Source organism: Sordaria macrospora, chromosome 7 (genome assembly GCF_033870435.1).
Source record: "Sordaria macrospora chromosome 7, complete sequence".
In the NCBI taxonomy this organism is placed as follows: domain Eukaryota; kingdom Fungi; phylum Ascomycota; class Sordariomycetes; order Sordariales; family Sordariaceae; genus Sordaria; species Sordaria macrospora.
Genome location: NC_089377.1, coordinates 366,604 through 393,415, shown reverse-complemented (window position 1 = coordinate 393,415; position 26,812 = coordinate 366,604). Strand labels below are relative to the sequence as shown.

Here is a 26,812-nt window from a genome sequence, read left to right as displayed (position 1 = left end):
AAGATCCCTGCAGAGTTGGCGTTGAGAGCGACTTGCTGATAGTGCAACGCGCGAGATGGTGGAAAGGGAACTATTCCACGAGATCAAAAACTGCACCTTTCGCGATGAAGGGTTTTTTTTGGACAAGTTATTCAAGCCCGAAAGCTGGCGCAACAAACAGAAGGCGATGTTGGAGAAGATCAAGACAGCGCATCAGTCGCAGTTGTGGGCCGATATGCGGGGACAACTTGATGGAGGAGATGCGGCGGGAGATCAAGGAGGAACTGATGGCCGAACTGAGACGGGAGTTGGTAGCAGAGGTCAAGACGGAGCTGTTCAAGGACATGGTGCAGGCGATGATGAGGGCGGCGTGCGGTGATGGTGGTGGAAAGTCTTGGACGGGCATGTCACAAAGCACATAGAGCACGGATCGTACTCAAGTGAGGCACGCTATCGACTGGTCCGATACCCTCATCTCATGATCTCACGAATGAACAGGATCTCTTCCCCCTGCCCCACGGTAAGTTGACTTGGCTAAGACTCGTGACTCGTGACCGGCGTGTGCTTGATGTTTTGACCATAATGGTCTTACGATCTAATCAAGGATCACTCATGTAAGCAGATTAGCTAGCCAATAGGATGGAGGCCGAAACAACGGAGCCGAGGTCCCGGCCGAAGAAAGGGAGCCGAAGGTTCGGCTCCCCTCCGTCGGCCCCGTCTAAAGATGTCACACGGACATTTGCCCACAGTTGTGAGTTAGGGTTTCCGAGACTGAACAGAACCTCAACGCTTTGGCATCAGGCTTATGAGTGCCTGGCGGCCTCCGGCCGCGAAACTCATCTTGGTCAGACTCTTAGCCACTGGCACAACTTACCCGAACCCCTCTCGCGCCACCAAGCTAACTGAGCCAACCCTGGAACTGCCGATGGCGTTGAGCATCATCACGAGATTCCCCTCATATCACGAGGCGAGAGGGCACCGGAAGGGGTATGGTAAGATATACGTTGTTGTGCGAAGGAGAGAAAAGGAGGATGTGCGTGGAGAACTGGCTATTTGGGCGAGAGCCCAGACAGGCCAGTCCGTGTGCGCGGACGTGCGGTGCGACAATGTCACAGGCTAACCCGGTGATAACTGGGCAGTCACGGGTTATCCCGTGGCACCTGGACCGCACAGGCACCTGCAAAAGGAGAGTCAAAGGATGGAATAGCTTTGATTCTTCAAAATAAAATACGTCATCTTGACAACAGGAGATGATACCAGAATCTACAAAATTCCTATAAATTTACCTGTCCTCCCAAACCCTTCTGGTGGCACGCTAGAAAAAAGAAATAAAGAGAAAGAAATTAAGAACGGCATGGAATACATTATATGTCTTGCGAGACGCCAATAAACCAAATCAGTCCCGATGTGCAGATGAAGGATATCATCTGTCCCTGGACATGACAACTAGACGGTCGGTAATTTGGTGGCAGCCAAAGTACGTCCTGGCCGTTGCAAGTAATCCAAGACATATCCTCCCCCAAGGCATAGCCATGGCTCTCTGGAATTTCTAGTACAACTTGGCTTTTGGTAGTTTCTGTAACTATGTTAATACGTTCAACATTGGTAACTAGGTAGCGACTAGTAGGGTCAAACGAGATATCAGTTATCAGAGTACTAGTAGGAATCGTTTGGAGGCAGCTCCCCGATGCCGGATCCCAGATCTTGATCGTGTTGTCCCACGAACCGGACGCAAGCCGCTGGCCATCCGGCGAGAAGGCCACGGAGGCAACGTAGCTGCGATGGCCTTCTAGGGTCTGGAGGCAGCTCCCCGACGCCGGATCCCAGATCTTGATCGTGTTGTCCCACGAACCGGACGCAAGCCGCTGGCCATCCGGCGAGAAGGCCACGGAGGCAACGTAGCTGCGATGGCCTTCTAGGGTCTGGAGGCAGCTCCCCGACGCCGGATCCCAGATCTTGATCGTGTTGTCCCCCGAACCGGACGCAAGCCACTGGCCATCCGGCGAGAAGGCCACGGAAAAAACGTCGCTGCGATGGCCTTCTAGGGTCTGGAGGCAGCTCCCCGATGCCGGATCCCAGATCTTGATCGTGTTGTCCCACGAACCGGACGCAAGCCGCTGGCCATCCGGCGAGAAGGCCACGGAGGCAACGTAGCTGCGATGGCCTTCTAGGGTCTGGAGGCAGCTCCCCGATGCCGGATCCCAGATCTTGATCGTGTTGTCCCACGAACCGGACGCAAGCCGCTGGCCATCCGGCGAGAAGGCCACGGAGGCAACGTAGCTGCGATGGCCTTCTAGGGTCTGGAGGCAGCTCCCCGATGCCGGATCCCAGGTCTTGATCGTTCTGTCCCTCGAACCGGACGCAAGCCGCTGGCCATCCGGCGAGAAGGCCACGGAGACAACGTAGCTGCGATGGCCTTCTAGGGTCTGGAGGCAGCTCCCCGATGCCGGATCCCAGATCTTGATCGTGTTGTCCCACGAACCGGACGCAAGCCGCTGGCCATCCGGCGAGAAGGCCACGGAGGCAACGTAGCTGCGATGGCCTTCTAGGGTCTGGAGGCAGCTCCCCGATGCCGGATCCCAGATCTTGATCGTTTCGTCCCCCGAACCGGACGCAAGCCGCTGGCCATCCGGCGAGAAGGCCACGGAAAAAACGTCGCTGCGATGGCCTTCTAGGGTCTGGAGGCAGCTCCCCGATGCCGGATCCCAGATCTTGATCGTTTCGTCATACGAACCGGACGCAAGCCGCTGGCCATCCGGCGAGAAGGCCACGGAAAAAACGTCGCTGCGATGGCCTTCTAGGGTCTGGAGGCAGCTCCCCGATGCCGGATCCCAGATCTTGATCGTTTCGTCCCCCGAACCGGACGCAAGCCGCTGGCCATCCGGCGAGAAGGCCACGGAACGAACGTCGCTGCGATGGCCTTCTAGGGTCTGGAGGCAGCTCCCCGATGCCGGATCCCAGATCTTGATCGTGTTGTCCCCCGAACCGGACGCAAGCCGCTGGCCATCCGGCGAGAAGGCCACGGAGGCAACGTAGCTGCGATGGCCTTCTAGGGTCTGGAGGCAGCTCCCCGATGCCGGATCCCAGATCTTGATCGTGTTGTCCCCCGAACCGGACGCAAGCCGCTGGCCATCCGGCGAGAAGGCCACGGAGGCAACGTAGCTGCGATGGCCTTCTAGGGTCTGGAGGCAGCTCCCCGATGCCGGATCCCAGATCTTGATCGTTTCGTCATACGAACCGGACGCAAGCCGCTGGCCATCCGGCGAGAAGGCCACGGAAAAAACGTCGCCGCGATGGCCTTCTAGGGTCTGGAGGCAGGCATTCCAATCCAATTCTACAGCCGGCTTAGTTCGAATCCATTCAGGTTCTTCTGCCCTGAAATTCCTCTTTATCAAACTACCGCTTGGAGCAAATACAAGCGCTGAGATGTATGCCTGCAGTGGAGCTTGCTCTATTATTGACTTATTTGATAGAGCAAACCGGTAAGCATCCCAAACAAGCTTTGATAACTGCGATGGATTGTTACCTCCCTGTATCTTTAGTTAGACCAAGTTCCTTGTGTGAAGTTAGACTTGTACTTACCAGTAGGCCCTCGAGCTTTCTAATAGCAACAACGCCCGCAGGCATAGCTTGGAGTAGACTTAGAGCTTCTAGCCAGTAAAGATACTTTGTCTTGAGGAATGTACAGACAACCCCATTATCCTGTAAACAATTATGCCATTTTGTGTTCGTGTCAGAAACTGAGTCACACAAGTGATCAACCCAGTAGACGCACGAGTACCGTACCGTCGCTAGCGGGTCCAGATCCGGTACTTGGACCTTGTTACTCGAAAATCCCGGTGCCCTTAAGCCGTATATGTCGCGTCGCAATGTTGTAGACATAGCATCAAGTGACCTCGAGAAGATGGTAAAGTTCATATCTTCTTTCCCTTTAGGGAAGATCCACTTGAACGTCTCCTGAGAAGCTTGGTTGCTAGCTTTATCAGAGGCATTGCCAAGTAGAAAGTCCTTGGCTGATTGATGGACAAAATAGATAGTTCGTTCTCGTAGTGTTAGAAATGAACCACAAAGCCCTATAATTGTTTCTAAAGACTCGAAATCGTTGCAAGTGTCATCAAGCTCGTCGGCGAGAGTGGTTAGTTCTTCAAGGCTGATTGGCCGGCGAACAATTGTGACAACAGCAAGAATATGCTTGCAAAGATCAGATTCTTCGAACTGGCTCATATCCTCTCTCATCCGCGCATATAGAGCATCCAGCCCAGATGGAAACATGCGTAGCTTTCTTAGGGTAAACCCTTTGTGGACCTTTTCAAGCGCTTGACAGACTAACGACACCCAAAGGAAGGTATCTTGCGCGTTGGAGCATAGGTAGTCCTGAACAGTCTTTTTTATCCTTGTATCATACTTCTTTAGCCCTGCTAGGTCATCCACCTTGTGCAGGATAAATGCATTGACAGCCGCTGCGACGGATTCCGCATTTAGCTCCAGGGAGACCTTCACTTTATCTGCGGCTTTCTCCAACCGTTCTTCAATTTGCGGCCAATTACGGCTTGAGACGATCCACTTGACTTGAGATCCAGATGATGATTGCTGAGCAATTAAATTGAGAAGTTGTGGCAGGTCTGGTGTAACGCACTCGTCAAGCGCGTCAATGACTAGGTAGGTCGTTCGGAGGCTTGGGTCTCGTAGAATGTTGGTGAAGATTCTCGACAGGGCGTCCCACGTATTTGCATCTTTGAAGAGGCCTTCGCCTGCACGGTCGTACTCACTCCGCACGTGTGAGAGGATAGATGGCTGCTGGTCACTAAGTAGGTAGATTAAGCCGCGCAGTACAGCGGCTGCCTTGTTGATGCGAGAGTCGGTAGCTTGGCAGAAGAAGTAGGCCACATTGCAGTGGCGCGCGTTAGTAGTATTGCCTTGATCCAGCTCATTGATGATGCCGCATAGCAACATAGTCTTCCCTTTGCCGGGGTCGCCCTTGATCCAGAGCAGTCGGTGCTGTGGGTCGTCACGCCATTGTTGAAAGTCAGCGTTATTGAGGACCCAACGATACGAGTCCTGCAAAAGGCCGCCTTTGGTCCGTTCAATGCGGACTTTATCATCGCGAGGATCGGTAATGCGCAAGTGCTTCAGACATTGCTGGTCCTTCTCTGACATTGCATAGCGTCCCGGTCAGCCATGATGAAGACGTGGTGATGAATCAGTGTACTGACCTTCCTTCTCACGTTTGAGACGCTCAGGTTCTTGATCAGTTCCAGAGTAAGAAGCTATGGGATGTTAGCACAGGCCCATACCATCATCACCCATAATGGAAACCTACGTCCATAGTAGTTATGGTTATGTTGAGTCCCGGCGGCGTTGTTGTTATACTGAGGCCCAGGGCCGGTATTGGCGTTGGAGAAACCCGAACCAGAATTGTAGAAAGACATGTCGCAGGGATTGAGCTTCGGGAGGTGTATAATGCTCGCTTACAAGATCAAACGTGTGGAATTAAAGGAATTGATCGTCTTGCAATGTTCAGGGAGAAAGCGAGGGGTTGACAGAACGGAACGAAAAGATGAGTGTTGACCAACTGGTTAGCCGACCAAAATCTCAAAAGGAGTAGCGTCCCCAAACTTTTGGTTTGCAGCTCAGAAGACTCATCCCCAACCAAAGGTGGTCTCAAAGCTGTGGGATGGCGGATGTGCTAGCGAAATGTGCACATTTGCGGCATCAGCTGTTGACGCCCGGCCTTTCAGATCAGCCTAGGTGTCAAGATGCCCAATGGACACTACCTATTAATGCCCAAATTCCCAGTCTGGCGTGGGTCGGCCACCAATCGCATGTGCCATTGGTAGTGTGAAGATATCCTTTCGGGGAAAGCTGAATGCGACGCCTGCCCCCACAACACGCCGAGCCACAATAACCTCCAAGGTGATATCGACATTTCATTGGCAACTGTGAAATAGTCTAGAGCAGTTAGCACGTGGTTTCTGGCATAGGCGAGGGGAGATCATACGGTGAATCGAGGCATCGCTCACAAAAAAACCTACATTCTACCCCTACTAGCGGAATTCCGAGGTGACGGGAACAAGGACTGGTGATAAATGGCCTGCTTGGGCGTGTGAGTGCCATAGTGCACCCAGTCCGTGGTGGCTGTGAAGCCAAAGAAGAGAATCATTCGAACTATGGCAGACCCAAATGAATGGTTAACCGCCTGGGTAGTCATCCAATCATGGCATGGAAGCCAGGAGTCCATGTTGAGGATGGTGAGAAATGGAGGAAACTCCGAGGACAAACCTTGTTCCATCTTTACAGATGGGTGCCACTTGGCCGTCGGAGAAAAGCTTCACGCACCGCTGTTACAGCTTCGAGATCATTCCATTGAAGGAACTATATGGATAGATGCCATTTGCATCAACCAAGGAGACAACGAAGAAAAGGGACATCAAGTTCAATCTATGGCGAAGATCTACGCTAAAGCAAGTCGCGTAATTTTTTGGCTTGGAGAGAAGGCAGCCGGTAGCGACCAAGCGCTCGAAGAAATACGCATCGCAGCCAAGTTGCCTACAAGACGATTCATCTTCCTCTTACAACTAAAAATCTTGGCGTCAAGTGTTAGTGTTAACGCCTGGTTGCCCGCAAAACTATTAAAACGCCTCAAATCGCCCGTTTTCATGGTCGATAGTCCAACATATACAACTATAGAATGTCTACGCCTTCGCCCTCTGGGGCCCCCAAACCACCGCCATCGGCTATTATACCGGTTACTCCCCTGCAGGACCCCGTTTCCGTCCTGCCTCCGCCCTCCACGACGGCGCAGTCGGCCAAGAGAGCCCGGACTGCGGACGAGGAAGTCTGTCACGCCCACGCCAACACCGCCACCCCTGCTCAACTCTCCCCCAAATAATTTTTTCTTGGCACCCGCTGTTAGTCGGTTGTTAGCGGCCAAGCCAAGAACTACCCTTTTTTAGTGCCTTTGGGTGCCTTAGGGCTATCAATAGCTTAACCCACCATTTCGACCTTCGGCGGAGGGATTCTGGAGAGTTGACCTCCGTCTACGACAACGCCGGTAGCTTTCGAAGCTGAGCTCTTTGACAATATCTACTACTCGGGGAAGATAAAGGGGCGCCGAGGATAGTACCATTCACCGGGCACAAGCTGCATCGAATGACAACCACCTCGAAAACTCTGCCTTAGTGTGACGAACGACAGTCTGATCTGCCTAAATGAGATAGCTGAAGATAGTAACTATCAGAGTCGTTCGGTGAAGCCAAAGGGTTCACAACAAGTATGCTCGTAATACTGGTCTCGGTGATAATGGTCTATTGACTACTGTCGAACTATCTGACAATCTGAGTTCTCCAGTCGTCCCTTTATACCTCCTCGCCCTCTGCGAGATATCTGTTTCCTGATGCTCTTCTGAGCCCATAAGTCTATCTGATGGTGGTGGCTCACTGATGGTGTTGGCTCACCTTGTGGCCCTGGCTCAAGGCGTGAGCCCTCATGGGGTGTGAGCCCTTTTGGTTCTGCGCCCTACTGGCTCCTATGGTGCACCGTTCTGCGGCTGTTGTATCTCAGTGGCTTGGTTGGCCCGTGTAACTCGCTTAAGTTCGTAACACTTAGGACGCCGCTTGCCGGACCCAAAACAGCTGGGCCGCATTCTAATCGCTATATCTTCTTCGATCCTCAATATATCGACAACCACATCGACTATCTCCTTTTCAACTAAGGGAGAATAGCGGACCAATTTTGAAGGTTTCTCTCCTTGAGATTTCCCTTCAACGGCGTTGACCTTTATTACTTCAAATCAGCTACGAGATTTGTGGGAGTCCGTGCACGGGCGCGGACAGGAGGGCTCAGCCCGAGCAACAAATGCTGATTGGGGCCCCTAATTAAGGTATCTCTTTTTGGGGGCAACGAATTTATCTGGCTTTAAGCTGTGGTTTGCGTTCTACTTTTTGGGATTATAGAGGGAGGATTTGGGCTTTTTCTTGTATCTATTCCGGTAGCTGTCGCACGTCTCATGCCCTTCGGGAAGCGGAAGTAGACGTTAAAAATAACAACAACAACAACAACAACAACAACAGCAACAACAACAACAACAACAACAACAACAACAACAACAACAACAACAACAACAACAACAACAACAACAACAACAACAACAACATAATGCGAAAAAAAAATAAAAAAATTAGATTTTAAAAAATAAAAAATTACAAAAATAAAAAAAAGAATAAAAAAAAAAGGGTGTTGGCTTGATGTGAGGATGTTGTTGTTGTTATTTTTAACGTCTACTTCCGCCTCCCGTAGGGCATGAGACGTGCTGCACCGGTGAGTCTAGCATACAAGATTAAGAGCAATGCCCTAACTTGTCATGGGGCTGGCGCCTAGGGGTGTTTGCCTGGCTTGAACTCTATGAAAGCCAGGCCTGCCCTCTGACTGGGTGCACTCCTGGGGTATGCCGCACGAACCACATTTTCGACCTTGGCGTTTCTAGCACCTTCGATATACGCACCTCTCTTGTGTATTTAGCTGTAAGCTCCATGCCATACTGGCACAGACTTCCCTTTTCCTCTTTGTCGAATATTATCACTTTCACCAAGGCCTACCTGTGTGTATACCTCGTAGAACCCTTACATAACTGTCCACCAAAACCATTAATCCGAGGGCAAACCGAGGCCTATTGCTAGTGTAAATCATGTGTTGCCCATAGCGTAAACGTGGCCCAACACTTATAATTGAATCGCCCAGTGAGCGAGCCGCCAGTATATGACGGAACCTGTAGCACAAAGGAAAAGATAAAAGAAATGACAAAATCACTCCTCTCCGCTCTCGCTCTCGCTCTCCTCCTCCCGCAAGGCCTCCTCCCGTCTCCTTGCACGGTGAACTAGCCTGTCCAAGTCCACCGTAACCCTCTCAATGTCGTGGCCATGGCCAACCTCCACCCCTCTACTCTGTAAAAACCCCGTAAGGTTGTCAGTGGCGCCACCGCTGTCAGTGTGCTGTTGCCAGAGTGTCTGGCGCCAGGCCTTTCTCGTGCAAGTCCACGAAAAGAAGTGCGAGGTCTGGATCCTAGCGACGAAGCGTTGCCAGTAAACTCCAATAGCAAGGGAGAGATTCTCCCGCGTAGCCGCTTCGCCCGTGACCGGGGAAACTGCATATGCCTTTCTGCAGAAAAAGGGATGGAAGGGATTCTTCCAGCTTCCACAGAAGCATGTCAGCAGGGCGTCCTCGTGCTCGAAGCGCTCGTGGTAGTCCTTGAAATCCCCGTGGCCAGACCTGGCCGCGAGGAGGTGGTGTAAAGAGCGTCTGTCCAGCTCTTTTAGTTCGTCGTTAGGCTTGATAGAGACCCCCAACCGGTAGTCTGCATATGAATCTGGCTTGTTCGCGGCCCACCATGCCTTGAAATCCGTACGCGCCTCCCTCTTAGCAAGCCGCCTTGAGTGCGCAAGGGTAGCCAAGCCTTCATTGACTACCTCTCCTCCTTCGGCGCCCGCCTTAGCGAGCTCGTCAGCAATCTCGTTGCCCGTGATGCCCTTGTGGCCGGGAACCCAGCGGATGTCCACCAGACTGGGGCCATAGCCCTTTCGGATGGCGCGGAAATTGAGGAAAGCCGCTTGTGACGACGCAGCTGGGGTTCCTCGGAGTCCTCTAATGACGGACGTGTTATCAAGGCATATCGTAATGCGTGGTCGGGCCTGTGCCTCCGGGAAGAGCGCCACAGCGGCCTTGAGACCATGCCAAAGCCTACGCACTCACCCTCTGGTCTTTCTTCAGCGTCAAGATCCTCCGCATGCGCTGGGAGGCCCATCTGCTTAGCTATCATAGAGCCGTCGGTGTAAACGACAATCTCCGAGGGGTCTCGTTGGAGAAGCCATTCTTTGAAATCCTTGGCAGCCCTGTCCTTAGACGTGGGCGCTGGATCTTTGTGAGTGTCTCCGTTATAGACGGGCGGCTGTAGAACCGGCCGCGGGAAAGGCAAGGCGAGCTGTGCAGCCGTCTGTAGAGTTGTAGGGCGGCGAGGCAGGCCGCGCGGCGTCATTCGGGGTTCCGAAAGGCGCGGGACGAGCGGGTGAGCAGGATCTAAGGTAAGGAGGCGCACAGCGTGCCGCCGCCGGGCCGCTTCTAGAAGAAGGGGGACGGGAGGCAGGCTAGCTTCGCGGTAGGCCCGCAACGAGAGCATGGAAGGGACAAAGGCTGAAAAAGGCAAGAGCATCGCAGGACGACGGGAATAATCTCCCCCCGAATTGTCCGTTCGACGTTCCCACTATCTCCCCCACCCACATCCCAGCTCCTCTTGTCTTCCTCGTCTCCATCTCTCTTCGCATTCTGTCAGGCGCGCGATTCGACGAACCAAGACCTACTTTACCCAACTTGCTTTAGCCTGTCCACTCCCGACATACATCCAGATATCCGGTCTTCAGACTATCCTGGTTCTGCCGCCAGCCCGCCAATCCTCAAGACATGAACACAGGATTGCTGTTCGTGGCACGACACCTGGAAACCGTCCCACCATACCAATCCGAATTCGGGTCCTGCCACTGAGATGACAAGTGCTTTCCAGACCACCATTCCAACAACCCTCTACTTCCCAAGCATGAGCGTGGCCAACGATTCCTCCTCAGTATTTTCCTTCCAGGCCGATCCATCAGCCAAACTGACCGTAGCTGAGTGTCGGTGATGCCCATCCACGCCTTACTCTGCCTCGCCTTCCTCCTCTCCTTGCCCTCCTTGCTCGCCATCCACGCCTCGCTCCTCATCGTCACCTTCCAATATGTCCACCACCTCGTTCAACCTCTCATACATGGAATAGCCCTCATGCTCCTTGATAAACTCCCAGACCTTATCCGTCAAGCCCTCCGAATCCAAGTGCGTCAGCCCTTCCCCGTCAAAGTAGCCCATCATCTGAAACAGCTTCTCTTCCATCTCGGACGGCACGCAATCGCCGTTCCTCGCCTGATGGCCGATCTCGTCCATCGGCGCCGTAACCATGCAAACCATGATCTCGACCATGGTAAAGACTGCGTTCTTTCTGGTTCCGCACGAACAGCCTTCGTATTCTCCGGCCTCCTTCTTGACAGCCTTCAGGATCTTGTCGAACATCTTGCCGATGTCGGACACCACATCGAAAGCCTTCTCATACGCCTTTGAGCCTGAAAGAAGCGCGTACTTGGTATCGAGGAGGTACTCAGCCTTTTGAGAGTATTGACTAAAGTTGACGACGCGCGCCCTTTGCAGGTCGTACCAGTGAGCAAGAATGGAGTTGACGTAAGGGTCGCGGGCGGCGGCGTAAGCGAGCAATTCATGAGTAAAAGTGGCAAGAAAGCTAGCGATCTAGGAGGAGGGAAGCTCCTGGGCCTTGGGGTTGTGGGTGGGCAGCTTGCTGAGATTGCCTTTGAAGTTGGCACCTCTAGGGAAGGTTTACATCTTTGCAAGTTACGGATTCTCATCGTTATCAGAAGTAAATTGAAGTCGACGGGTTCGATGGGCCGACGCTTGGCACCGCAGCGCGAGGAGTAAGTGACAGGAGGTCCCGACATGTTTTCTTCGGACTGCGTTTCTATCCGTTGATGCTGGCTGGATGGCTGGCCGGATCCTCGTCGCGATTGATTGATGAGCGCCAGGCAGTTGGAGGAAGAACAATGACAAGAGGAAGACGTTCTTCGGAACAAGAAAAATCAAATTGCCATTTATCAGTTGGCGGGGTGTTGTACCCTGTGCTTTATCCGCCTGACCGCTTTCGGGTTCTACTTGTATGGCAATCGTTTGCATTCTGGCTTCGCGCACCGCCCTGTTTTGGCTATGGTGAATAGTACCTACTTTGGTGTTTTGTTGCACCACACTATTTGAATCCGCGCGCCACTTCACTTTGACTTGTAGGATAGTTTGAAGCCAGTGCTCTTGCACCCATTCACTGGGGTTTCATCCCCAAATAGGTACTTCCTCTGTGTATGTTTAAGTATGCTGTGCCTTGTTTCCGTTTTTGCATGTTCAGACAGAGCGCGATAACACTTTGACGGCGGTGAAAATTAGGGGATTCTGGTTGGACGGCGATACTTGCGTTCTATTTCTTGCAGGAATCCAGTCTGTAGGGTAATGACTGTTCGGAAAATAGGTACACTCCCCAAGTCCAACATCATCTCCGCCTCTATTTTTCGCTGTTGTTTCTCCTTTGTTTATTTTCCCTTATTTTGCAGTTTCAGAGTCCCAAAGGTGAGTACTCGTCTCCATGTGAGCGGTATCTATTCCTTATAAAAGATTTGGTTGCTGACAAGCAACTTTACCGTCCCAAGTGGACATAAAAAGACAACAAGAACAAGAACAAGATTTCGCTGAACGTCATGAATCGGCTCCCAGTTACCAAGCTCTAGGCATCGACAATTTCCTGTTCCTTCGCTTCTGATGATATTTCAAGCTGTTGTCTAAACTCCGTGATCTCTGTCACAGAATGACGAGTGGTTGTCGTAGGTTTCACTGGCGAAGAACTGTGCGGAGGAGGATGACTTTCCAGGTAAGTTGATGGAGGAGGGGGAAAAATCTCGTAAGGATCCGCAGTCTGAGTTGTATGTGCTACTTCGCCTATCCAGGCCTCGATGTGCGGAGAAGGAGGACTTTCCAGGTGAGTTGACGGAGGAGAGGGCAGCATCTCGTCAGGATCTGCAGTCTGAGCTGTTTGTGCTACTTCGTCTTTCCAGGCCTCGATCCTTTCCATGTCAATGTGCCACCTCCTCACGATGGCGTGGGGATCATCAGTTGGATCCTGAGGCAATTCCGTGACCGCCGTGGCGTATTTGGGAATAAGGGATCCCTCGTAACCGGAAGTGAGAGCGGCTGAGTTGGCGGGACCAAACGGCATGTCGAGGCTTCCGTCCCAGGAGTCTTCTGCCTTTTCACTGTTTGATACTGGATTGTCGCATATGTCCCACACTTCGTCGCCATTGGCAAATGTGTACCAGTAAATGGCATCTGGGCTGCGGACTAAATGGGGCGTTGTGACATGTTAGTAAGCCTCAATTAAGTATAGCTCGTGGAAAGACAGAACAGGAAAGCCACAGTTGGCTGTAGGGCTAAAACCGTCAAATATCGACAGTCGTCAAGGTAGATCATGCAAATCTGACGGGGATTGGGGAGTGATGTGCAAATGCGTAGGCTTACCCAAGTCTAGATCACGGTTTGTTGTTAGGATAGGCGAGTTTCGGCCTCCGTCCTGCAATCCTTGTACAGCGCCGAGTGCCTTAAGCGTGAACCAAGAACCGCATATGTGCAGGCACAAATCCATCCTACCGTTCCCATCGTACCACAAGTCAACTTGGAAGAAATGTTTCAGCCCGGGCTTCCCGCCCATTTCAGCGGAACCAAACCCCGACTCTCCTAGGAGTTTCTTGGGCCAAACAGCCGCCAGTGTTCTCGTTCCTGGTAGTCCTGAACGTCGTTCAATGGGAATAACTGTCCCCTCGCAGGACTTCCTCTTCCTATACATGGGCTCCTCGTTGTCTGGACTGTATGGTTCTTTATCGCCGGCGACGACAAGTCTTAGGACGCATGAAAAGTCTTCAGGAAGGAGATGGATCGGAACGTCGAAAAGTAAGAGAATAGTGGGGCCGTTTTGGTGACTGCGGTCCTACTCCTTCAGTTCACCCTTCGGGTAACACCCGAATCTAGCTGTCAGGCACGCCGCTGATGGGTCAAAAGGAGGATCACGATGAAACTCAGAGACGTAGGCTATCCGCGGCGATGAATACATGTATATTGCACGCTTGTGGACATGGCATTTGGGTTGAGATGCCGACGGCGCCGAGGATGAGATGCTCAGGTCGTCTTTTGGCTTGGCAGGTGACGATTCCGGAGGTGATGACATGGTTGATCGTTGACAGGTAGATGTCGGGTATTGTATCGGAGAGTCCATCAACGAGGATTTTCTCTACAGCTCGTGTCCAACGGTTGGTGAATGAATGGAAAAGTTTGGTACTGGAAAAGGATGTTGTAAATGTTCGAAGGGGTAATGCGGAGGAAAGGCGAGAGACGTGAACCTGTTCCTCGAAACTTGGAAACGAAACAAAGGCCAGATAGATGTTGCGAGCGAAAACGGCGCAATAAGGAAAAGAAGGAACGGAGGAAGGAATGGCCAAAGAAGGAGCGGGAAATCCCACTTTGATCACTCTTCCTTCCACTTGTAGTACTGTATCCGTGATCTCCAAATTGGATCAAGAGAAATTGCTCCCTCTCCCTTCCCCTCCCCCCTTTCCATACCCGGTACTCCTTTCTGCCAAACCTTCAAGCGATCAAATTCTCCTGCACGATCGCATTCTCCTGCACAATCACATTCTCCTGCACAATCACATCCAGCGCATGCTCTCAATTGGTCATCACACAATGTCGACGATTTCCTGGGACCACAAGTACGTACCTACCCATTGCCCGTCTTGTTGCTAGTCGAAGGAGTCGTAAGAATAAACCGAACATAGATAGAGGCTTGAATAGAGGCATGTAATGTACTTACTGACCCGTGATATGCTCGGCTGGTTTTCACGACCCCTTCACCGGGCAGCTACCTCCAACATCACCTTCCTCCCCGCACGCCCAAATCATACGCCTCCTGAAACCTTGGCGCCAAATAAACCGTCATGTACGGCCCCGAACGATCCGAATAGGAAAACGACACCCAAGTGTGCGTCCCTGGCGCCTTTTTGAAATCGACATGCGGACTGTTTTTCCCGCCAGCGGGCAGCAGTTAGCAAACAATTTCCTCGCCCCCACTTCGTTCCCAATCACCTTCCACATCTCAGATCCAGATCAGATGAATAAGACAATGGAAAGGAAAGTACTCACAAAGCCTCCCTAACCGCCTCTCTATACCCCCCCTTTCCCAGCTCCTCTCCCCATCCCAACACCCTCCACACCGTCTCCAACGCCGCAACCACGGCTTCCTCGGTCTCAAAGAACTGCATCAGTGGCAAATACACCTTGACGTCCGGATCCTCCCTTCCCGGCTGCATCTCGTAGCTGGTGAACCCCATCCAGTAGCTATTTTTCCTGGTTTCATACCGACAGGGTTTGCTCACATGGTACGTCGCTTCGCTGACGCGCGACCGATCCCCGCGCAGCAGGTGGTAAATCCATTTCAAAAGTGCCACGCCGCGCAAGCTTTCCGGGGAGGCTAACCGGCCACCCATAGTCATCGCGTCGCGCATCACGCTAAAGGCGTTGCTGGGCACGAGGGTGTACAGCTTCACTCGCGCCGCCGCCGCCGCGCCTCCTTGTTGGTCTGAGGAGGGGAAGGGGGAGACGGCGTCGATGCCGAAGCAGGAGGGTGTCATGGTTGATGCTCTGGAAGAAACGTAGCTCTCGACCAGCTTGATCGCGGGTTTCAGTTCCTCTCGGCGTGTGCGGATGGCACGAAGCGCAGAAAACAAGACTTGGTGAGGCGAGAAGCCGGTCACCAGGCTGGTGGGTCCGGCGAAGAAGTAAGGCTTCAGCACCCTTTTCTCCCTTGAGCATGCGATGGCGATGGCTGCGTGTTCGGGCGGTAGCTGGCCGGGAACCAGCCTCTCCTTCAGCACGGCGCGCTCCTGGTTCAACAAGTACATGTGCTCTTTCACCTCGTTGTACCAGGTCAGGTCCGCCTTCGTCTCCACGCCGCCCACTCCGTGACATTCCCCCGCTAGCAAAGGAAACAACCTCCGATACCCCTCTTGATTGGTCGGGTCTTCTTCACTAGTTCCGGTGGCAGGTATCGGCTCGAAACTAAATCTCAGCGTCCCCTTCACTTTCGGCGAGCTGGAGCTGGAGCCAGGGGGAGCAGAGCAGAAGTTCCAGGTTGGTCGGTAGGGCGAGCCTTCGTAGTTCAAAGGGGAACGGAGGCGGTAGGAGGAGGAGGGGCGAGGACCGAGGTTGGGGATGACGTTGTTGCGGAACCAGGTGAGGTGGAGGGATTGTTGGGTGGGGGTGTAGGAGTTGGAGTGCCGGAGAATAGAGGTGAGAGAGGGGGCGCAGGCTGTCCACCAGTAGTTGTGGTTAGGGTTGGTGTCATCATATTGCCCGATGGCATTGGAATCCTGGGAAGATGTGCTGGAGGTGTATCGGTTTTGGATTGCTTGGAGAGTTGATGGTCGGCGTCCCGGAAATGTCGATCGGAGAATAGGGCGAGGGCGAGCGGCTGTGGTGAAGGTAACCCGGCTCATCTTGGGCGCTAACGAGGAATTATGGTTGATGCCGAAAAAGCACGCGTCAAGTATTCAACCACGAAAACACATCAGGAACAATGCACGAACGAACCCCTGGCAAAGAAACATGTGAAGATGGGGAGTGGAAAGCGTCAACAGTGACAGAAGCACGGGGTGAGATGAAAAGGAGAAAAGATGAGATGACGTTGAAATAAACACGTGGACCCGTTCGATGACAATCCCGCATCCGTCGGGTGCATGGCCCGACCAGGGTGTATCCCGTCCCCACTCGAACGGAGATCGGCCAACACCCAGCCGCTCCAGCTCCGGAAGTTCACGAAAATGGTTGTCGCCTGGCCGAATTGACCAAAAATGGAAACCTGCCTGCTCATTCACAAAACCTGTTCATCCCCCACCTACCTACCTCTGCCCTCACTCATCACGTCCCTTCTTCGCCTTTAACCGGCTCCTTCACAGCCTCATACGCCTCCCTCCTCCTCTCTTCATTTCCCTCCACCCTCCACTCCTCCAAATACCCCGGCACCTTTTCCACCCTGTTATAACTCCCCGCCACCGGCTCCCCAAACTGCGTCCAAGCCGGCACCACGCCCACCCACGTCTTCTCCCTCACTTCCTCGTCGTTCATATCCCCCTTGTCATCATGCGGCTCGCCACTTCTAATCTTTGCACTTCCCGCCTTGATCTTGACTTTCAAAATACTCGTGCTCTGCATCTCTGCACCGTTAGGCGGGTTGCGCGTGTTCTGATACCGAGACGGCACCACGCTGTTGGTTACCAGCTCCATTGCCCATAGCTTCTCGGCCTGGTCGACGACGGGAGTGGCGTAGCCGAAGAGAACGGCGGAGCGATAGTTGTAGGAGTGCGAGTTGGGGGTGAGGGACAGGACGTAGCCGTCTAGGATAGTGGCGGACATTGTTAATGGGATGCCGGTTTCGCCGCCGTCGCGGGAGGTCCGAGCCAAGTTCATGAGGCGGGAGGAGACGTAGCCGTGGAGGTAGAGGTCGAGAACGTCGCCTAGGTCGGCAGAGGGACGGGCAAAGGAACCCATTTGGCCGATCATGGGGAGGACGGCGGGGAAGGGGGAGGTGGAGTCTTGGAAGGCGACATTGATAAAGGGCGAGGAGTTGATGATGCCGTGGATGGTTTCGAGGGAGTAGCGGGCTGGGTGTGTATGGGTGTTCGGTTAGCGTTGACATGCCCGAATGGTGAGATGAGTGGTATCAAGTGAGGGTGTTTCACCTCTGTCATTGAGTCGCTTGACCGTGCTGTACGGCTGTTTGGGGTATTCGAGCTCTGGCATTTTGACGGATGGTGAGGCGGGGAGTGCTGAGGGTCACGACAAGTCGTTTGTAACTGGTGAAAGACCTTGGGTGAGGGGGATCGGATGGAATAGATGGACTCTGATATGGTATTTGAATGAAATTGGGTTCCTATGAGATGCACAAGTCGAAATTTATGACACATTCACCCGTGACTCACGACGCACAAGTCATTGATTGGGTGACACTATGTAGAGAAGTACCTAGAAGAAGGCGTGAGGAAATCATCAACCCAATATAGAAAGTGGTGATAAGCAAAAAGAGCGGGGAGCTGAGGAGTACATAAGGCCAGCGGAACGGGGTACGCCATCCCGGATGCGGCCCGAACATGTGTCCGGCTTGACTCGGCTTCGGCCTTGGTTGGAGTGGATTTCACGCCTTTTGGATGACATGCCATAACTTGCTACTGGCGGTATCAACTGGATGCCATTCGGATCGAGTACGGTTGAAAAGCCATGATTTGATGCATTCCTAATGGTACCTTAGATGTATTTACCCTGTCCACGTACTTTTTCCAAGTTCCGTCCATGTCGATAAGTAGGGCCTCGTTATGGACTTCCGAGATGCTCAAAGACAAGGCAAAATGCCAATTGCCAAAGAGAGAAAACAAATGACGGAAACAAGTTTGTTCCAGAAATGAAAGGACTAGCGTGTTTGGTGATGCACCAGGGTGAGCTGTTTCCTTCGTCGAGGCAAGCTAGGTATATCCGAGTCACTTATACAAGTACAAGAGTGAGTGAGTGAGTGAGTGGTGGTTGGATTTTGGAAAGAGGATGAATTGACAATGACCCCCTGGACAAACCAAAAAGAGGGGCTGCTCCCCCACAGTCCCACACCGAGTTCGACCCCACCATGCTGCTCCACTTATCCAGAAAACTTGAGTTCATCATTGGTCAGAAAACTTGACTTCATCATTGGCCAGAACACTTGACTTCATCATTGGTCAGCGCAGGGCCCCCTTTGAATACTGTACTGCGTAGTCCCTTTTCGGCGTCACTTTTCGGCGTCACTTCGTCTCTTCTTCCCTTCTGTTCCCTTTGTCATCTTCTCGTGTTCCGCCTCATTCAACGTCGTCGCGACTGAAGTGGAAGCCCAACGTCGTCCCATCGTCACCACGCTCGCGATACGAAAAAAGAGTTGTCGCAGCGCTTCTATCAAATTGTTCATCCTTGTGCTCTCCTCGGATCTTGGCGCCTTCAATTGACCACCACCATACTCCCCGGCCTCGGTTTGCCGTGTCTCTCTTCGCCTCATGTCCTTGACAAGATGCCGACATTCGCATCTCAGATGGATACAATAGTCCGACGACTTGAGGTTGTGACCATGGGACGCAATACGAGCTCACGGTGCTGCGGTCTTGCGGCGGCTTGAATCATGGATCACCCGGTCAAGGCTTCGACATTACCGCCACTGCCACCATGGAAGAGACAGACAAAATATGAAAGAATGCAGCAGCCGCACCGAGATTTAAAAAAGATTCAACCCCGGTGGCCCAGATCCAGCCAGACCCCTTGCAAGTGCCAGAGCGTAATGGAACGTCTTGGGTTTCAGCTGAAACACGTCCAAGGTGCCTAAAGTAGGCTTCACCACTTCGCTACCACCATTAACACAACTCCATTATTGCCAGCCTCGCCCCCACAACCAATTACTACATCGGCCTTGTTCCAGCATAAAGAACAATACGCCACTCCTGGTGCATGACCCTGCACCGCTCCTGTTTGAGCTATTCTAGACGGTCACGATACTTGCCGAGTTCAAGTTGGGGGCTTGTTTCTCGATAGTAGCCAGCCTGTCCCTGGCAGCCGCCCCAACACCGGTTCGTTGGTAGTCAGTCTGATACACGCTCTCGCGGCTGGTTGGCCCGTCCTTGTTCAAAGAAACGGTTCTACTCTTCTTTTTCTCCTTCCTTCTCCTCTCTCCATCTTGAGCTGGCGTTTGGCAACTCTGCACATCGCTTGAACCCCCCAAGCATGTCATTGCCGCTATTCACAACTTCATCTTCATCTTCAACATAGTGACGCAAGGCCCGTCGATATGATACATTCTTTTTGATCACTCCTTTTTCCTGGATAGCGTGTTAATCTTCTCTTTTTTTGTTGTGATACCCCCATTGACTGGGCTTCCCTTCTTTCCGCCCGTTGATATTCGACATTTGCCCACTGACCATATCCACTCTTGTTCACCATGGCCATCAAAGGCGCCACCGAGGCCCTCGTCGCCGCCTTCACTTTGTCAGTTCATCCATGGTCAGTAGACAACTTGCCCATCACACAAGCTAACAGATCGACAGTGGTCTTGTATTATACGCCGCGACGGCGGCCCTCCCTCTCTACGCAAAAGGTCATGGCACCGCGATACTCCGGGACGGCCAGAGGCTGGTCCTCGTCGGTTTTCTGTCCACCGCTGCCCTGTGGGCACTCACCAGTTTTATTTCTATTCTTCTCCATGTCGACAACTCGTCCATGCCTTGCCAGGTCGGCATAATATTCGCTACCGTTTTCGACCAACTCGCCCGATTCTCCATTGAACAATACCTATACTGGGCGCAAAACATGGGGGAGAAGGTGTCCGCCGTGCACATAATCCCCCAACTCCTAATTCTCGGCCGACTTGTTGCTGGAGGCGTATTTGTTGGATTCACTCGACCTCAAACCGACTCTTTCTGCGTCGCTGCCTCGTCCCAACTTCCCATCTCGATTGTCGTCATCTCCTTGGACGCCGCCATTCTCCTTTGTCTCATCACACGCGCCTTGGTCCAGAACACTACTTTTCACACCGATTCTCAGGCGATTAGGCGAAAGGCGCTTTTCTGGGTTATGTTAGGTTTGGCTGTGTGGATTGCGACCAGCGTAACCCTGCACCTTGGTTTCCGTTATGTTGCCCTTGTGGCCAGGACTGCTGTGCCTGCCATCGGCCTAAACGTCCTAATTAGTAAGTGTCATTATTCTAGATAATGCTCTCACCGGCTAACCGGTTGCAGTCATCCTTACGCTCTGCTCCGGCACCCTCGGGTCGGCCAGCATAGTGCGCGTCAAGTCCCCCGAAGCGATGTCGCCTCGTCTTGTCGAAATCAGCCGCGATATCTCCTCATCCGAATCCTACTTTCCCGACGGTAATGCCAACTACCAAGACGTCAAGGACGCAGCCATCAGGTCCGAGACAACATTCATCAATCCGAGAGAGGCACCAGCGACAAACAACAGCCGACCTACCTATGGACTCCCGGCGATTTCGCTGCCCATTACTGGAGTGGCTGGCATGGGCGGAGTTCCTATCCAAGGGCAGCTGTTTCCACCTATCCGATCAAATACCGCCCCTACGCTTCCAAGGACCAGGTCGGTCAAGGCTGCTGTTGGTCTCCATAAGAAGGGGGCTTCGGCTGGCGGAAAGTTGCAGATCAGCAATCCCGTTCTCCAGGACACCGGCAAAAACCCACTTGATAAGATTCCTACTGTGGACTTGGAGGACGCCATGAGGGCAGAGCGGGAGCGAAGAGAGAAATTGCTCAGGCAAACGAGCCTCGCCAGGAGGGAGATGACTGCACAGGATCCTAGAGAGGGCGTAAACAGAGCTCTGAGCGTGAAGCGGAAGGAGGTTGGATCACCACTTTCGTCCGGCTCTTCCCTCCGTCCGGACAGCATGGGTACGAGTTCCTCAACACAATTGTCGCCAGAAACGGGTGGAATCAGACAAAGGTCACCGCGCCAGTCGCCAGAACTATCCGTGCTCTCAAGGCAATCCATATTCCGATCCGTGTCCCCTCCGAAGGATTTCGAACCACTACCGAATCTCGATATCCGTCCTTCGAGACAATTGCCTCCCTCTCCTCCCACGCCACCACAGGAGAGGCCCCTGACCGCGCTTCAAAGGCGACCTACTACTGGCTTGCCATCAAACCCCAGAGCTAGGGCATTGAAGCTGGAACAAGATGCACCTGGCCCAGAACGCCAGCAAACTGTTCTTTTCTTCAACAATGTCATCTTTGACGACCCGGCCCTCGTACACGAGACCCTGCAGGGCTCTAATAACAAGATTGTCGACAAGCCCCAATCTCCTGGAACGCCCGAATCGGTTGTACACCGACCTCGACCCATTCCCAGAAAGGTCGCTGATCCCAATCCTTTTGCCATTCCCGGCTCGGGACACAGGAGAAGCAAATCTAGTGGTTCACTGGTCAAGAAGTCCATGTACGTTTCGGGAGACATGCCGCCGCTTCCCGCCCCTCCGAAGAGTGCGGGCGCAGGGACTCGGCCGCAGCCGAACAGGACGCGGAGCATGACGGTCACTGAAAAGATCGCACTCATGTACCCTGGTGAGGTGCCAAATAAGCTGCCAGCAGTTCCCGAAGTTCCTGTTGCCAGGTCCTACCTTCAATCTCCTTCCTCGGTTGACTCTGAGGAGGTTCAACAGCCCACCCAACCAACAAAAACCACAGTCAAGACTGAGAACGCTCCTACCTTTGTTGAAGAGCCGAGAAAGGCCCCCGAATACAAGTACGACACGGATATGGCGGCGAAGCGGGCATCATCCCCGGTCCTTCCTGTCAATTCGGTACAACGAGAGTCAATGTATAGCGAGGGCTCGCAATCGCCAGATGAGGCCGATACAACCTGGAACTCGGTCCGCTCTACGCAGGTCAGTGTCGGACTTGCTGTGGCCCGACCTCTTCCTCGGCCAGTGGTAAAGACCGTACGTGAGGATATCGACACAAAGACTCACCTTGACGTCGCCCCGGCCAGTCAACAACCTGCAAAGGAAACGAAGCGCCCCGAGTTCAATACTGCGGTCGATAACAAGCCTGCGCCCAAGCCAACTTCACCAGTACAAGCTCGCCGGATTGGTGACAAGTGCCCAGTGTTCTCTGATAGAAAGTCAAGAATTAGGATGCCGCCTCCTTCACCTCTGCCGTTGAACGGACCACGCAGAAACACGGTCATGGTACAGGCCGAGCCTTCCCCGCTCGAGTCTCCAGAACATGCACTGCGCCAGATCCAGGAGCAGCTCAAGAAGTTCGAAGAGCCGGTAACTAAGGCTTGCCCAAAGGATCACACTGAGCGCCTCGCCCTGCTTGAGGACTTGGAGAAGGAGATGGGTGTTCACGAGAACCACTGGCAGGAAATGAAGCATGACATGGGTCGTGATTCGTTGTGCAGCATGCAGACCAACTCTCCGGCAAACAGGAACTCACGATGTGATTCTACCGTTGGCAGCATTGTGATCGGTCACGGTCCAGCTGTTGGTGCCATGGCCGCCGAGCGCCGAGCTTCTCGCCAGAACATGTTGCGCAACAGCGGCAGCCACAATCCCAGCAGGCTCTCGAGGGATGCTGTCAAGTCACACATGAGCATCTGGCAGAAGCGTCTGACCGAGGCACATATCGACTACATGGAGACAGCAGCGGAAAGACTCCGTCATCCCAGCGCCAATTACTTGCCTATGCCAATGCCTAATGTCCAGCTTGGTAGCCCTACGCCTCCTGACTCTGATGCTTCTGGTGATGATGATTCAGTGCTGTCCGCCCAGCTGGATGCTGTGTCGAACTGGTTGTCCAAAAAGGCCGTCAAGACCGTGTCTCTGTGGGCTCCGGTCCCGGAGCAGACTATTGTCGCCGCAACCCTTTTGTGGACGCCTGTTCCCAAGGCTTCACCTACATCCATGATCGCGACACCAGAGGCTGAGACTTTCGTTCGTCCCTTGGCCCGTAAGGAACTGCCTCCTCTTGAGATCACCAGCACGCAGTTGTGGTCCAAGCCTACAGTGAATGTGAAGCAGACCCCTACGCTCTGGACGCCTCCTGCGTCTGTGAAGGTTGCGCAGACCAATGCACTGTGGGTGCATGTTCCGAAGGCTGCAAGTGAATGCCCTACGCCTCTCCCCGAGGCCGATGCATTTGTTCGTGCCGCCACGAGAAAGGTTCTGGCTCCTCTCGAGATCACCAGCACGCAGTTGTGGTCCAAGCCTACAGTGAATGTGAAGCAGGCCCCTACGCTCTGGACGCCTCCTGCGTCTGTGAAGGTTGCGCAGGCCAATGCACTGTGGGTGCATGTTCCAAAGACTGCAAGTGAATGTCCTACGCCTCTCCCCGAGGCCGATGCATTTGTTCGTGCCGCCACGAGAAAGGTTCTGGCTCCTCTTGAGATCACCAGCACTCACCTGTGGAAGAAGGCTGAACCGGAAAAGAAGCCTTCACTTTGGACACCGCCGCCCAAGGTTTCCGCCGTCACGACGAACCGTCTGTGGTCACCGCTTCCCAAGGTTCTCGAGGCCCTTTCACTCGTAGCTGATTTCCCAGAAATATTTACCCGTCCTGCGGCTAGAAAAGAGCTCGCTCCCCTCCAAATCTTCTCCAAGCATCTCTGGCGCAAACCATACACCAGCACCAAGGACACTACCGGACTTTGGCGACCTTCCTGGGCCTCCGTCGCCCCTCCTGCTGATTTCAAGCGTCTCTCTTTGCAAGAAATTCCCCAGCCCAAACGTCAAAAGGCGCCCCGACCGGTAACGCAACGTCCTCCTCGTCGCAACAAGCGTGTCAGCGCTCTCCCCGACATCCTCGAGAACCCCCAGCCTCTTCCCGACAAGCGCGGCACCCTTGGTATCTTCCAATTCCCCTGGGGCGAGAAGTCCGACACTGCAACCATGCCTCTCCCGCGTCCCTTCGGTCGCTCCATGCCCGGCACCATGAGCTCCGGCGTTCCCCTCCGGGCGTCGTACACTCCCGACTACTCCGGAACCTCCTTTTTCGACGACTATGACGATGAAGATCCCGAGTCTGACTACGAGCGCGAGGAAAGCGATGATGAAGACGAATTCGACGAGACGACTCTCTGGGAAATTGCCAGCCTTCTCAATTCGGATGCTGTCCCCTCGAGGAACAGCCTCTTCCTTTCGGCAACTCCTGCTTACAGCGTCGATGAGTACTACGGCGGCGGTGGCGGCGGCAGCAACCATCAAGAACAATCCGCATCTGCGTCCGCCACCGACATTGACGACGACGACGATAATGATGATGATGATACTTCCAGTGAGCATGAAATCCTGATCGGCCTTGGCGAGGATCCCCATGATGGCGAAGAACATGTTGCTGAACAATATGACCACCAAGGATTTTTGGTGCAGGACACTGCCGGCTCCACCCCTTCAACCCTGGACCAGGGAGCCCAGGCCGTCGTCGCCACCCGGGCGGCATTAGCCGATAACTCGGCATCCGCACCGGCTCCGCCCCGAGTGGAGACCAGCGAAAACCAAGCCGTGGAGACGCGCCTGCAAATCTCGACCGGCCTATGGAGCCGCGCTGAATCACCCGAGAATAAGACTTTGTCTTTACCTCGCGCGGCCGAAACGACAAAAGGTCTCTTTGTCCTGGGCTGCCGTGAGTCGACGTTGTCCGACAACCGCACCACCGAGCAGCAGCCGGCCGCCGTCAACATGCACCGCACACCCCGGGCCACGGCTGCCGACTCATGGAGGCCATTGGATAAGCTCATGTCCAACAGCCTCTGGACGCCCGAAGAGGCTGCTGCCAAGGGCGTTAGCAGGCAGGTGTTCCAGCACTGGCTCACTCTTGGCCTAGCCGCTAAGGCTGAGACCGATAAGGCTTCTGCTTCTGCTTCAGCTGTTCGCCTGTCTCGTCCTCAGGCTACCCCCGCGGAGTGGGACGCCGCTCTCAAGGAGGCTCTGATTGCCAGCGGTTATCCCCTCAACATCAAGTGCCGCACTGAGACCGGCCGCATCACCGCCACCTCTGCCGACTGGGCTGCTGCCCTTGAGGAGGCCATCCAGGCTTCCATCATCAAGGCCATTGTCCCGGCCTTCAACTCGGCCATCCGTCACCCCGTCTTCGCCGGTTCATCCCTCATCACCACCTCTGAGTGGTTCCACCCTGCCGCCACAGGCTACACCTACGACGTCGCCTGCGTTCACCCCATCTTCTTCGGCTCTCTGGCCATCACCTGCCCCGAGGAGTCCGTCCACCCCGCCATGTCGGCCTACGCTCACAAGAAGCTTCGTCGTCATCGGCGTTCGGGATCGTCTGCTTCCAAGTCTCACTTCCGCTCTGCTAGCACCTCCTCCACCGCCTCGCGCAAGCACAGCCGCAGTCACTCCAGCAGCAGCGGCAAGAAGCGTCGTGAGTCCATCATTGCTCAGATCCACGCCATCGAGGCGGAGATGGGTCTCATCCCCGAGGATTCTGTCGTCGTGCCTGAGGTCCCCTCGCTCGATGAGATCGAGGCCTCTCGCAAGGCCAAGATCCAAGCCCAGATCGAGGCTCTCGAGCAAGAAAAGTCGTTCGCTGCCCAGATGGCCCGCGAGAGCTTCGTGACTAGGCGTCGCGCCAGCTCCAGCGTGTCTCGCGCCACCACCGCCAGCGGCACCACCAACTCGGAAAGCGACGGTCCCGCATCCATGGACTCTTTTCCCCTGAGCCTGAGCAGCCAACGTCCCTCCACAGCCACTAGCGTTGACTTGGAGCATGATGTTGATCTTGATCAGGAGGATAAGTCCATCGACATTCCCGAGGTCCCTGAGATCCCTGAGCTCACCGTCTCCTCTCCCGAACCCACCAACAACGGCCTCTGGACCGCCCCCTCCCCCCTTCCCCAGCCCATTCCCAGTCCCGTTCCCACGCTGTGGACACCTCCCGCCTCTCCCGCTTCTTCCTTCGAGTCTTACGAGGAAGCCCTCCCCTCTCCTAAGTTCCTCTGGCAACCTAAGCCCGGCAAACCCGAGATCATCGCCAAGACTGATGAAGATCGCGAGGCGCACGAGCGCAGGGCTTTGGGCCGCAAGGGTCTGTTGATGAAGCAGCGCAAGGCGGAGATCCTTGAACAAATCAAGGCGCTTGAGAGCGGTGATATTGAGGGTGTGAAGGAGAAGTTCAAGAAGCAGGGACTTTGGACGAAGAAGTCTGAGGTGGTCAAGACCGAGAAGGACTGGTCCGTCACGCACTCAAGTGGTGAGCTTTCACCTTAGTAGTCCTGTGATGGCTGTGAGGGACGTGTGTTTGTGATGATGGAATGAACTGCGCGGGCTGGCTTGGCTTGTTGATTTGGTGTTATTGTTGTTGTCGTTGTTTGGCAACCGACATCCACTTTTGTGGGGGATGGGTTCGGTGCCTGATGCGATTTTAATAGTGGTTATGGTATAAAAAGGAAAAAGCGAAAACTGGCAACAAGGGGAAAAGCAAGGGAAATATTTGGTAAAACAACAGGAAGGAAGGGAATAAGGTGTCTAGGGATTGGAATTTTTTTCTTTTCATGGTTCGACTTGGACCAAAAACGTTTTTTTTTTTTGAGAAGGAAAGGAAACGAGGTTGATGGTGATGAAGAGGAGGAGATACCTGAA

General features: G+C 53.8%; 8 protein-coding genes across 8 annotated transcripts; 1 reads left to right on the top strand and 7 right to left on the bottom strand.

Moving 5' to 3' along the window:
* Positions 1-1,343: 1,343 nt before the first annotated feature.
* On the bottom strand, positions 1,344-5,716 carry SMAC4_14051 (uncharacterized protein; the record flags this gene model as incomplete). The annotated part of the gene is made up of 4 exons (XM_066091756.1): positions 5,300-5,716; positions 5,193-5,246; positions 3,562-5,129; positions 1,344-3,509 (listed from the first exon to the last, which is right to left on the bottom strand). The coding sequence occupies exons 1-4, from the start codon at positions 5,406-5,408 to the stop codon at positions 1,344-1,346; spliced, it is 3,897 nt and encodes a 1,298-aa protein (XP_065947658.1). The 5' UTR covers positions 5,409-5,716.
* A 3,135-nt stretch (positions 5,717-8,851) lies between these two features.
* On the bottom strand, positions 8,852-9,124 carry SMAC4_14050 (uncharacterized protein; the record flags this gene model as incomplete). Its single annotated transcript, XM_066091755.1, has 1 exon — positions 8,852-9,124. One exon carries the CDS (start codon positions 9,122-9,124, stop codon positions 8,852-8,854), a length of 273 nt encoding a protein of 90 aa, XP_065947657.1.
* A 312-nt stretch (positions 9,125-9,436) lies between these two features.
* SMAC4_14049 (uncharacterized protein) lies at positions 9,437-9,703 on the bottom strand (the record flags this gene model as incomplete). The annotated part of the gene is made up of 1 exon (XM_066091754.1): positions 9,437-9,703. One exon carries the CDS (start codon positions 9,701-9,703, stop codon positions 9,437-9,439), a length of 267 nt encoding a protein of 88 aa, XP_065947656.1.
* Positions 9,704-10,659: 956 nt separating this feature from the next.
* Positions 10,660-11,504, bottom strand: SMAC4_03858 (uncharacterized protein; the record flags this gene model as incomplete). Its single annotated transcript, XM_003347712.1, has 2 exons — positions 10,660-11,298; positions 11,442-11,504. The coding sequence occupies 2 exons, from the start codon at positions 11,502-11,504 to the stop codon at positions 10,660-10,662; spliced, it is 702 nt and encodes a 233-aa protein (XP_003347760.1).
* Positions 11,505-12,021: 517 nt separating this feature from the next.
* Positions 12,022-13,870, bottom strand: SMAC4_03859 (uncharacterized protein; the record flags this gene model as incomplete). Its single annotated transcript, XM_003347713.2, has 2 exons — positions 12,022-12,935; positions 13,590-13,870. The coding sequence occupies 2 exons, from the start codon at positions 13,868-13,870 to the stop codon at positions 12,332-12,334; spliced, it is 885 nt and encodes a 294-aa protein (XP_003347761.2). The 3' UTR covers positions 12,022-12,331.
* Positions 13,871-14,524: 654 nt separating this feature from the next.
* Positions 14,525-16,145, bottom strand: SMAC4_03860 (uncharacterized protein; the record flags this gene model as incomplete). Its single annotated transcript, XM_003347714.2, has 2 exons — positions 14,525-14,669; positions 14,794-16,145. 2 exons carry the CDS (start codon positions 16,143-16,145, stop codon positions 14,525-14,527), a joined length of 1,497 nt encoding a protein of 498 aa, XP_003347762.2.
* A 421-nt stretch (positions 16,146-16,566) lies between these two features.
* SMAC4_03861 (uncharacterized protein) lies at positions 16,567-18,214 on the bottom strand (the record flags this gene model as incomplete). The annotated part of the gene is made up of 2 exons (XM_003347715.2): positions 17,388-18,214; positions 16,567-17,309 (listed from the first exon to the last, which is right to left on the bottom strand). Exons 1-2 carry the CDS (start codon positions 17,446-17,448, stop codon positions 16,567-16,569), a joined length of 804 nt encoding a protein of 267 aa, XP_003347763.1. The 5' UTR covers positions 17,449-18,214.
* Positions 18,215-20,019: 1,805 nt separating this feature from the next.
* On the top strand, positions 20,020-26,440 carry SMAC4_03862 (uncharacterized protein; the record flags this gene model as incomplete). The annotated part of the gene is made up of 2 exons (XM_066090013.1): positions 20,020-20,398; positions 20,448-26,440. The coding sequence occupies 2 exons, from the start codon at positions 20,020-20,022 to the stop codon at positions 26,438-26,440; spliced, it is 6,372 nt and encodes a 2,123-aa protein (XP_065947655.1).
* Between the last annotated feature and the right edge of the window lie 372 nt (positions 26,441-26,812).